This window comes from Trematomus bernacchii, unplaced genomic scaffold (assembly GCF_902827165.1).
Source record: "Trematomus bernacchii unplaced genomic scaffold, fTreBer1.1, whole genome shotgun sequence".
NCBI lineage: Eukaryota > Metazoa > Chordata > Actinopteri > Perciformes > Nototheniidae > Trematomus > Trematomus bernacchii.
Genome location: NW_022987429.1, coordinates 821784 through 833969, shown reverse-complemented (window position 1 = coordinate 833969; position 12186 = coordinate 821784). Strand labels below are relative to the sequence as shown.

Sequence of the window (12186 nt, the reverse complement as noted above, 5' to 3'; positions counted from 1 at the left end):
TCCATGGAATGCTCTTAACATCCCGATAGCAATGAATATCTTAAGTGCTTTGACAAAAAATCCATAAAAAAATGTCATCTGTGGAAGCCGTAGTACTGTAAAAAGCACGACCAATCATCTGAGCCGGCCCGGCTAAAATAACTGGATGGCCTACCTGCCTGTCAGCCTTCCATCGGGGCACAAACTTATCTCGTGCCCTCATTGGTCATGTGCGCGTTCGTGTGTGTTGGAGGAGGGGCTCTGTAAGGAAGTGGCAGATTTTCTCCGGTTGTGTATTTTCAAATTCTAGCGATCTCGAGCTGGTTTCTCTGAAATGACCTACCCCACCTTTAAAGCTGCAGATAGTTTTGTCCCCTTATAAACTGGTGTTCCTTGTAAAATATGAATTGTCTGATGTGTAGAAATAGTTTTGTCTCTTATGCATCGTTTCACCAAACTGAACCCCCCCCCCCCCATGACTCTCGTCACCCTCTCTACGGGAGGTGTCGGCTCTCCTTGTAGAGATCCCAGTGGCCGAAAAAACATTTCTCTCTCTGTGACAAAATCTAAATTGAAAAACAACAATAACGCGAGCAACCGCTCTCCACTTTCCTCCCTCCTCCTCCTCCCACCGACTGATTGATTGATTGATTGACTGATGGGCCAACCAGGACGCCAGCACCACCTTTTACCCAGAAGCACGCTGAGGCACCAGGCTTTGCTCCATTCATACAGACGCCACCATGCTCCCTCCTCCCCTTCCTACTCTTCCTCCTCCTCTTCCTCCTCTATCTGCTCCCCCCCCAACCACACACTCACCTCCCCGCTCCACCCCTACTCAGGCCTGAGCTCTAAAGCGTTTCTCAGTAAGTACCAACCCCTCAGTAAGTAGACACTGCAAACACTACTGACGTCACAATGAGGCGGCATTGTGCGAGCGTCTTGCCTTTCTTGTTGTTTTGGTGTATTTCCTGTTGAACTGCATGATGGCACGAGACATTTTAACAAGAGGCATCTTCTTTCTAAGTGTGGAGTAATGTGAGGAAGAAGTGGGGATGTTTAAGAGGGTATCATTTATATTTTTGTTATCATCATAGCGATGTCATCTTGTGTGAAACACAGAAACTGCTTCTTATTTAGGAATTTCTCGAGGCAGTTGAAAACATATCTGTAGAAAACTGCACTTTAAAAATGATATTTTCATTCGGGCCTTATTTGCAATGTTTATTGTATTTAATAGAAGTATTTTGGAAATGGTTGTATATAAGCAGTATACAGTATAGTAGCAGTTTGCGTATGCTTTTGCACGGGGCAAGTTGATACACTGAATGTGATCATTGCATCTAAATATTACCCAGCAGGCAGCAGGAAGTCTCGGTCTGTAACAATCTTTTCTGACCGCCTTTTTTATTTTTTAATTCTCAGGCGCCATAGAGAAATGTTTTAGGATTTGTGTGTGTTTGTGTTTGGATTGGGTGTGGTGTTCGTGTGCCAGTCGGAGCATGTTCTGGTTCTGTGACCGGCTGACTTTACCCACCGCACAGCATGTCTGACCGTAAAGTCAAACACGTTTCATGTGAACATTTTCTCCACATTCTCTCTTTCTGTAACCACCGTTCTTGTCCTGGTCTCTTCTCCCATTCTCTCTCTTTATCTCCTCCACTTTTTTGATTCTCTTCTTCATTTTGTTCCTCATGATTGTATCCCTCTTTCCCCAGATGCCAAACACCGTGCAGAGAGCGAGCTCGGACCCCTGACTCGGCCCCGCAGCAACACTTTACCCAAGAGCTTCGGCTCCACGCTGGACCAAGGCGCTCACGACGCAGAGGTCAAAGATCAACATCCCACCAGAGAGGAAACGCTGGAGCTCATCCAGCAGCGCGTCAAAGGGAAGAGGCAGGAGGACGGCTGGCCCGACGACATCAAGGTGAGCCGCAGACACTGTGAGCAGGACAGTGACGGCAACTATGAACAGTAGAAGTGGATTAGCGAGTAAATAGATATACCCTTTTCCCACTAATATTTCATACAATATATATGTATGTATAGGTTTTTTTTAAATGATAGAAAACCTCCCTTTTCTGCCAGTATATAAGTGCATCATTTGTTTTTGGCCATATCTCATTTAAAGGGCCCATGTCATGGCCATTTCTACTGATCATAATTCCATTGTTGAGGTCTACTAGAATAGATTTACATTGTGCAAACTCTGTATAGTATGTGTATTCACTCTCTGTCCTACACGGCTTGTTGGAGCTCCTGCCCCCCCCCCCTCCCTGTGAGCCCACTGTGCTCTGATTGGTCAGCTCGCCCACTCTGTTCTGATGAGTCCACCACCGTTACAGCGGAACATCAGTGATTATGTGTGTCAATGGCGTTAGCAACCAGTAAGGACAAACAGATGAGAATGCTGCGTGGGGTCTGGGTGCCGTGTTGGCGGGACGTTGCGCGGCTCGCTGCTGCGAGGAGCGGACAGTGTGAGCTGGGTTCATTTCCTGCTTGCTGCGTGGGGTCTGCGAGACAGCGAGAATGGACACGGAAAGGGGGGGGGGGGGGCGCTGAGGGGGCTGCAGCACCCCCATCTGCGAGGCTCCACTAGCACCCGCAACCCCCGGGTTAAAAAAAAGTTACATTTTATACAAAAATGGAATGGAATAAAAAAAGAAAAAAATAGCAAATACACATGATATAAGTTGTCATTAGAAATCTGGAAATAGGACAAAAAGTATAAATGCAAGGAGCCACCATGCAGCAGACATATAGATAATAACGGATAATAGGGGGGGAAAAAACATATTTTTGTACTGTACCTGCACTGTAACAGATTTGACACGAAAGACTACAGTTTATAGCAGTTTGACTTTGTTGTGTTGCATAAATGTGACATTGTAAGATCTCAGCTCGTGTAGCCACATCTGTTTCAGGTCACAGCTGTGAAACATCACATTAGTTCATGTCAAATGCACAAGGCGTCACAATATAAAAATAGCTTATATCACAATTTCTTCAAAACCCGTCTCTGCAGAAGATGACCAAGGAGCAGCTGTCCTGTGAGAAGACGGTGCTTCAGAAGAACCTGCTGCACTACGAGGGGCTGCACGGCCGACCTGTAAGACACCAAACATCCTGAATGCTGTGATGAAGATGAATTCAAACTTCTTATCAAACTTGTTTTAACACTAGAACCGCCAGGGGTCGCTGTGTACCTAAAACCGCCAACGGGTCAAATGTACCCGCTATTAGAATGCATTGATTTTCATTGATTGACTTTTATTTATCATACTAGAACACAGGGTTAACAGTGAGTTTTCATCGCACAGTGATGAAACTTATACCAATAGAATCTGTGGACTCTCAGCTTTCATATGATATCTAGTGTGCAGATAGCATGAAGTATAAAATATCCCTCAAAGTGTCTCTCTATCTCTCTCTCTATAACTATCTATCTATCTATCTATCTATCTATCTATCTATCTATCTATAACTATCTATCTATCTCTCTCTCTCTATCTATCTATCTATCTATCTATATATCTATCTATCTATATATCTCTCTCTCTCTCTATCTCTCTCTCTATCTATCCATCTATCTATCTATCTATCTATCTATCTCTATCTATCTATCTATCCATCTCTCTATCTATCTATCTATCTATCTATCTATCTATCTATCCATCTCTCTATCTATCTCTCTATCTATCTATCTATCTCTCTATCTATCTATCTATCTCTCTCTCTCTCTCTCTCTCTATCTATCTATCTATCTATATATCTATCTATCTATATATCTCTCTCTCTCTCTATCTCTCTCTCTATCTATCCATCTATCTATCTATCTATCTATCTCTCTATCTATCTATATATCGATAGCCCCGTCGCCGAGTAGACTCTATCTCGCTATATCTCTCAGCAACGAGTAGCCAGAGCTATCGATCCAGCGATCCAGCGCAGCTAGCGAGCAATAGCAGATCGCGCGCCATCGACAGCATATCAGCCATCTAGCGAGCTCGATCTATTAGCATCGATCTATATCGATCGATCATCTATTCAGCCATCTATCTATATATCTGCGATCGAGCATCTACAGATCTCGCGATCTCTCGCCATCGAATCTATCTATCTAATCTACGATCGATTAGCGATCTATCTAGCTATCTATCTAGTATCCATCTCCAGCGATCTATTATATCTATCTATCTATCTATCATTATCTATCTATCTATCTATCCATCTCTCTATCTATCTATCTATATATCTCGCTCTCTATCTATCTATCTCTCTATCTATCTATCTATCTCTATCTATCTATCTATCTATCTATCTCTCTCTCTCTCTAAGGAACCGCAGTAAACAACAGGCGTAGCTATAGCAACACGTCATGTTTATGTTTACGCGCGAGATCAATAGCGCGAGAATCACTGCATTTTCTATAATGTAAATATTACCCGCTGGCGCTAATGGGTATAAATGGCAATTATTTTGGCCATTTTTTCAATCTAACATCATATTGACACTTTGTAACAACAGAGGGTGCTACATAACACACTTTCAGGAAAAGTCACGGACTGGGAGACTTTGATATTTTATTGAAAAACAGTTACATACAATCAAGAAACAGCTGCGGGTAAAATGTACCCGTTGGCGGTTCTAGTGTTAACCGTCTTTGCTCTCCCTCAGGTGACCAGAGAGGAGCGCATGGTGGTGAAGCCTCTCTACGACCGCTACAGATTAGTCAAGCAGATGCTCACCAGAGTCAGCATCACACCCATCACAGTACGTGCACAGAAACACAACATGTCATACACATGAACACAACATCCACTTCTGACCTGCACTTACTTAGTATTCATAATTATCTTCACTTATATTTGTAACTGGACATTTACACACTTACTGTAAATCATTGTAATCATATTTATTATGTAAAGAGCATACATATTGTTCACCCATCTACAACTAAGACATCTCAGGGTCTTAGATTAGATTATATTTATTGCCCCCAGGGAAAATGTATTCCTTAATCCTTATTATTGTTATTTATATTTGTAATCTTATCATCATTGTGTCGTTTTAACTCGTCCCGGTGTTCACTCTCCTTGATGTTCCTGCTTGAATCCTGTATTTCCTTATTATGATTTATATTATATTATCTTATCTTATCTTATCATTTGTTATTACACAATGACACCAGGCTCTCTAGTACAGATTTGGTACATGTGCTATCGTAAAATTACATCAATAAATATCACAATCTTTATTATATCTGTTTTTTTATTAAGAAGTCTGTCTAACTTGGAGTATTTCAGTCTTTACATGAGATACTAATTGACTTGTGCATTAACCCCCCCCCCCCCCAGGTGTCCCCCTCCAGTAAGAGGCGCACTCAGACCCTGCAGCCCATCATCGAGGGGGAGACCGCTCACTTCTGGGAGGAGATCAAAGAGGAGGAGGAGGACGAGCGGAAGGAAAAAGAGGAAGGAGGGGGAGAAAAGGTGGAGAGGGAGGAGGAGAAGGAGGACGAGGAAGACGAGGAGGACGAGGAAGAGGAGGGGGAGAGCAGCGGGGGGGAGATGCAGAGCTCCGAGGTCATCATGGCCGTGGACCTGGTGACCTCGTCTGAAGGGTCGAAGACGAGGAGCCACACCCCCCCCGACCCCTCCCTCAGGGGGAAGATGGAGGAGGGGTCCGGGAAGCTGGCCCTCGACCTGCGGCTGTCCAGCTCCAACGCCTCGTCCATGTGAGCACACACACACACACACACACTCGTCACATACACACACACACACACACACACACACTTCCCATACACACACACACACACACACACACACACACACACACACACACACACACACACACACACACACACACACACTTCCCATACACACACACACACTCATCACATATACACACACACACACACACACACACACACACACACACACACACACACACACACACACACTTCCCATACACACACACACACTCATCACATATACACACACACACACACACACACACACCTGCACACCTGCGTCACATATACAAGGTGGTTTGTTAGCATTGAAAACAAGGCAAAACTTCACTAGAGTTCCACAGCAAATAACGTATTCTCTATCCAGACAGAATTATTTCTTAAAATCCAATAAATTCATTCTGGTTTCCCCGCATCTTCTGAACCACTCCAGGGTCCTAACATCCTGATTACAGTGTATTAACTGACACTATCCTGCACTTTAGCACACACACAAGTACAACAAAAAAGTGATAAAATTACACATTTTAAAACACCAATCATTCATTTATGAATGAAAGCTCAGATTATCTACTGACTGTACGCCAGCAGGATTAATGAGAGAGAGAAAATCAAGTCTGTAATCTGGTTACCGTGTCACAGAGCTTATTGCTCTCTCTCAAACACACACACACACACACACACACACACACACACACACTGCCCCTTTAATCTTCTTCATCGGCTCAGGTGCATCTTGCTCTCGTCAGGTCATGATCCTGACAGCTGATCCTCTGCACACGCTCCTTTTCTCTCTTGACTCTAAATCAATGGGTCAAGATCCAAATGATGTTAACAAAAAACTCCATGTCATAAATAAATGTGTGCTTTAGTTAGTGTAGAGTCAAGAAACAAATGTGGTATAAAAACATCTCAGGTGCACCAAGACGTTATCCCTACATTCTCTGTGGGATTTCCCTTCCACTGCAGTTCAATCATAATGAGCATCAAGGTTAACTCTCTCCTGTCCCCCCCCTCTCTCTTGCAGGCCAGAGCTGCTGGAACAGCTGTGGAAGGCCCGAGCCGAGAAGAAGAAACTGAGGAAGACCATCCGAGAGTTTGAGGAAGAATTTTATCAGCATAATGGAAGGTAGGAAGAAGACAGCCGCTCACATGCACAAAATAAATCCATAATGAACATGATGTCATTCAGCTGTCAGGTTTAAAGCTGAGAAAGTCAACTGAAATCCAATATTGCTAACCAGGAAGTGAGTTAATATACAGACACATCAGACAGTACAGATCATTCTGTGTCTCTGGAGAAAAAATGAAAACATCAGACAGTGCTGTGCTGAAGTTAAGAACTTCACTCATGACCTTGGCAATCAAATAATAACATTTGAGTTCTTCGCTTCCTTCACTGACAGCCTTTTGCTGGTCTATTCATTTCTCTCAGTTGATAGTAAAGATTAGGCTTCAAAGGCGTAACCTATATCATTTGAAATGTGATTAGGCAGGAGGGAACCACAAACTTCTGCCGTCTACTGTGGTTCACAGCATCATGGAGTTTGCCGTACATCGACACAGGGCTGACATCATGTGTCCGCCGCTCTTTGAAAGGCCTCCTTATAGCAGGCTCTGATGTCTTCTGCTATTAAACACATTATCAGCGATCATGTAGTCTGCCCTCAGTGTGATACTGTCTGGGGAGAGCTGATTAACGCTCAGTGAAACGGCCTTGGAGCAGACACAACTTATCTGCTGGTGTCTGGCTGTAACTCCCTCCTCTCTCCCCCCCCCCCCCTTGCAGGAACGTGCAGAAGGAGGACCGGGTGCCGCGCCTGGAGGAGTACAGGGAGTACAAGAGGATCAAGGCCAAGCTCCGCCTCCTGGAGGTCCTCATCAGCAAACAGGACTCCTCCAAATCCATCTAGCCCCGCCTCCTCCACACCAGCTGTCACTGCACTCATCTGCAGGGACGTCATCCCATCGGGGGAGGGGGGGGGGGGGGTCCTCAAACGCATCGCAGGAAGAGGCACACACACCTCCACTCAGTGTGCTGCATTTATGTCATGGAGGGAATTTATTCAAAGTGACTAAAGTGACAGTTTGCCATGATTTAACCTCAGGAGGCTTTTGAGCTTTTGAGGGACTAGCAGCATCCAGTAGAGAAAGGTATCTGAGTTTCCCATGGTAGAAACTATTTGCCTAACACTGACCGGTCGAATATAAAGACAGCAGCTGTGCGGTCATTTAGACATGACGACTGTGTAAAAATATCAAATAGTTTTTAATACTTTATCAGCCCAGTTTGTTAAGCAAAAGTAATCTTGAATGTAATTTTAGCTGCTTCAGTTCCTGACAGTTTAGCAGAGAAACTATTTTGCTGAAAAGTGCGTTAAAAAATCAAGTTTTAAGCATTTTGATGACTTAAATGATTATATTAGTTTGATAAATATTTCATTATTTATATATGTGACTGCTGATATTTTCAGCAATGTGTACATATTGGGGTTCTTTGACTTTAATGAACCACATTTAAAAGATGACATTTTATTCCTATGACATGCATGCAGCACCAGACAACTTAAAATCACTTCGTCAGCCACACCTGAACGCCTCGCCGGACTGCATTTCATCTGAAAAACACGGTCACTCATATTCAGAGAGAAAAAACATTTTGACGTTTTAATTTCAGGACCTTTCTTTTTGTTCTTCACCTTATTCTTTTCCTCTTGCTGAGGGATCTTATGGGACAGCTCGTGGACTGGCATTTTAGACGCTCTTCACTCAAAACACTCATTGTTTCTTTGGGACATCGCTCTGTGGGAAAGTCTGTCGCCTCTCGTCAAAGGGTCACAATCAGCGGCCTCCTTCGGCGCGAGGCGATACGTTATTTTATCGTCGGTTAAATTACTTAAACATCCTCGATGCTTCACACCTTCTGACGGATTTTAGAAATGATTCACATGTTTAAAATCACACATTTTTGCGTGTATTGTTCAAAGAAAAGGGTATATACATACATGTTTGTGAGACACTGCTGTCCACGTCTTTTCTTAAATGAAAATATGTGTGTTGTATTCCAAGGGGGAAAAAGATTTGTACTAACTCTTAGTGTGACCTTGGAGCTGATCGTGAAAGACTGAATTTCCTTTTCCTTGATTTATATTATTTGGCTTTTTGTTTTATTTTGGCAATATTTGTCAGTCAGATGTACACAACTTCATTTCCCATGAGCCTCTTGGGGAGAAAACTCTGCTTTTAAGTCGTCTTAAACTCAAACAAGTTTGCGCTCTTGATTTTGTTATTTCTGACGGCACCTAAAGGCAACATTGGTCTAAAGATGCTAACAGGAAACAGTCAGATGTTTTTCAGGATGTAGATGTTACAGAAACCATTTGGAATATTCTGCATTTTCTTTGTTTTTACATTTTGTCTCTTCACTTGTTCAGTTTGCTGCATGGAGGTCCTGAGGGATTATGGGTAATAAGTGATGAGGAGAGGAGCCAGTATCTGGTCCACGCTGCTGCAGTTTCTTTGAAACCAAAAGCATGTTGGCTACAGGAAGTGGGCCGGAGTTTCCTGGATGTCAGTCAGCAGTTGCCGTGCAGCTGACCGTCACTGATTTATCTCTGGGGTCACAGTGTGTCGCTTTTATTTTATCTCTGAGGTGCCAACTCTGCCAGCACTGATTTTAGACGCAGAAACTGTGTGATCTTTTTTCACGACCTGTGAGTCAGTGCTGAGGGCCTGTTAGCACGTTAGCATGATATCCTCACTGCTGAGGAAGGGAAGGGGTTTCTCTGTTACGTTTCATTGCCTGCTGGCGGGTGAAATGAGGGCAGGTGAAGAGGAGGGGGAGGAGGAGGAGGAGTTTCTGTCTCCTATCAGACAGACGTCATGATGTCACAGTGTGATTTGAAATATGGGGCAGAGACATTTCCAACTATCGCTGATTGTTTGGCTTTAGCGTGTGTTTCTGCAAGTGGAGTTCTATTATCAGAACCTCTTTGGCTTGTTATGTGTGAGACGTTTAAGGACAATAAGACACATTAATGCTTTTCTGTACTTTTACCTGCCTGAATCAAAGTTGACTGCAGTCTTTTCTCTGCCAGTGGACGGCAGATGTGATGGTTTGAAATCACAGTTTTGAATGAGACAGGAGTTTTTGTGAGTGCTTGTGAAGAGGGAGGTTTGTCAGGACGTTAAGGTCGGTAGGGTTGATGTAAAAAAATGTTATTTGCACAGCATTCACAGAATGCAGCCCTTTGTGTTTTTTCATTTGTTATTTCTAAAAATGAAGCACTACTTCTATACAAATATAAATATATACTGTACATAAAAAAAACACCCGAAGGAATGAATGTCAGAAATGTTTAAATTATTTCAAACATTATGTTTGGCCCCCTTTGGTTCATCATACTTGTGATGCCCTGAGAATGTGTTTTTGTATTATTATAAATATTGCTATTACTATCATAACCATAATTTTGTGTGATAATGACAATAATAACCCTTTTGTATCTACTCACAATCTGTAAAGCAGCTGTAGAAGTTAGTCTGGCACTGTGTGGCTGATCGACCTGAACATGCTCCGGTTCCTCATTTATTTTTGTCGCTCTGTGTAAAATAAGCTAATCTAGAAGCAGTACTGTAGTGAGCTTGCATGGCAAACAGAACATAATAGTATGAATAACATGATGTATTGTTTCTATTGTTTGTGCCATGAAGGATCAGCAATAATAAAAGTTTGCGTGGAGGTTTTACAGTATCGGGTCCTGGGTAATGTGTGGGATCGACTGTGTGTGAATATTTGAGGTACAACACTTTTTCAGCCTGACACACACCTGGTCACACACACTCTGCTTATACAGCTTGTTTTTACCACTGCTGTCAGCATAATGTTCATGTTGGCGCTGCTGAAAAACCAAAATAAGAATCTGAAAGATGGAGAGGGACTGAAAAGCCAATGACAGAAAACATTCCAGTTTTTATCATCATTTAAAAAAAGTGGAAATCCATCGTTGATCTCTGAAGGGCTTTTCTTTCAATTTTTATCTTTTTTTGAGTCAAACCAGACGAGCAGTTGATATGTTTGGCCCCTCAGTTTCTTAAAATCAACTCTGTTTACATTGTGCCTGCAACACAGTGGTAAAAGTCACGTTGTGAACTGTAAATGTATTCTGTCAGTGTACAATTTCATCACACACACTTTCCTCTCTGACATGCATGTTTGTTTTACACACCTGGAGCTCACGGCAGACGTTTCTGTCAAAGGTGTCCTGCAGGAAATGTCAAAGAAATGATCAGTTTTTTTGGTCAAAACGGCAGAAGAAGAGCTAAAAGATATATTATATATTATATAAGTGTGTAAAGGGATTTTTGAGTCTTTAAATCTTTCAAATTTAAAGGAGAAATCGTCGTGTTGCTTTCAGGTTTGATCGAGAAAGTAGGAAATCAGATACTTCTTGACATCTTTGATACTGAGTTTGCTGTAATTTGCTTTAACGTGAGAGTTCATCTACATGTGATACTGTGTTTTATCACATCAATATATTGTATGTGCGTATGTATCTATAAATGTTTTCTTACTTTGTGAATGCTTTTTTCTGTTTTTTCTCCATTAACAAAACAATGAGAAAATACAATCAGTAACAGACATTTACACGTGAAAAATAAAATTTGCAAGCTTGCCACATTCTCTCGATTCTTGATTCAAATAAAGTAAGGTGTTGGTTGAGTAGGTAGAGGGACCTGCACTGTGGAAATAGAGGTTACATTAATAAGATATATAGGCCTACTGTAATAAATGAAAACAATTCTAAAATAAATATCTGAAGACTCAAACAACTAAGAGCACTAGTTTTTACAATATATAATAGGGAAATGCAAGTTTTTTGATAAATAGATGGAGGATTCTTGTTCACCATGATTCATCACAAGCAGCCTGCATCTCAAGTTTACTCACCTTATTGTATGTTGTAATATTCAGACTTTTTACTACACTTCTTAAACTACACTTGATATACTTCTGATAATATACTACAAATTATCAGACAAAACGACAAAGATGTATGTCGTTTTTAAAACTCATGAGTTTTTTCATAGAATACTATAATATGACTGGTTTAATAACATTTTATGACAAACTATACTATGACTATTATATGGAATAGGCTACTATTGTATTACTTTTTTAATGATATTTTGTATAGATAGATGCATACTTGTTTGCTGCTAGTTTGCTTTGAATTCAATAAGCAGTACTTCTCATTTTATTAAACGTCTTTCCCATGAGGTTTTTAAATGTTCTTTAATATTCACTGTGTCCCGTTCATAGACTGTATATATAAACCCGTTCCCGTTGTGTGAAGCCGCCATTGTATTTGCTGGCAATTAGCATTATTAGCATTAGCCCCGCGCACCAACGGAGAGAGAATAACTTATGGCAACACAAAATAAAACATGGG

The 12186-nt window shown here is 41.8% G+C and overlaps 1 protein-coding gene across 8 annotated transcripts in view; it reads left to right on the top strand.

The window, feature by feature from the left end:
• Positions 1-11410, top strand: part of fam13b (family with sequence similarity 13 member B) — an 81841-nt gene extending 70431 nt beyond the window's left edge. For 5 of the 8 annotated variants that reach the window (XM_034140654.1, XM_034140634.1, XM_034140641.1 and 2 more), the window contains 7 exons: positions 651-845; positions 1698-1906; positions 3005-3088; positions 4657-4752; positions 5337-5716; positions 6762-6863; positions 7524-11410. In XM_034140654.1, the coding sequence (XP_033996545.1) occupies positions 651-845; positions 1698-1906; positions 3005-3088; positions 4657-4752; positions 5337-5716; positions 6762-6863; positions 7524-7647 (1190 nt within the window). In that variant the 3' untranslated portion in view covers positions 7648-11410. The remainder of the gene's footprint in view (positions 1-650; positions 846-1697; positions 1907-3004; positions 3089-4656; positions 4753-5336; positions 5717-6761; positions 6864-7523) is intronic. The other 3 variants (XM_034140656.1, XM_034140655.1, XM_034140657.1) reach the window with 3 other exon arrangements.
• The last annotated feature ends 776 nt before the right edge of the window (positions 11411-12186 follow it).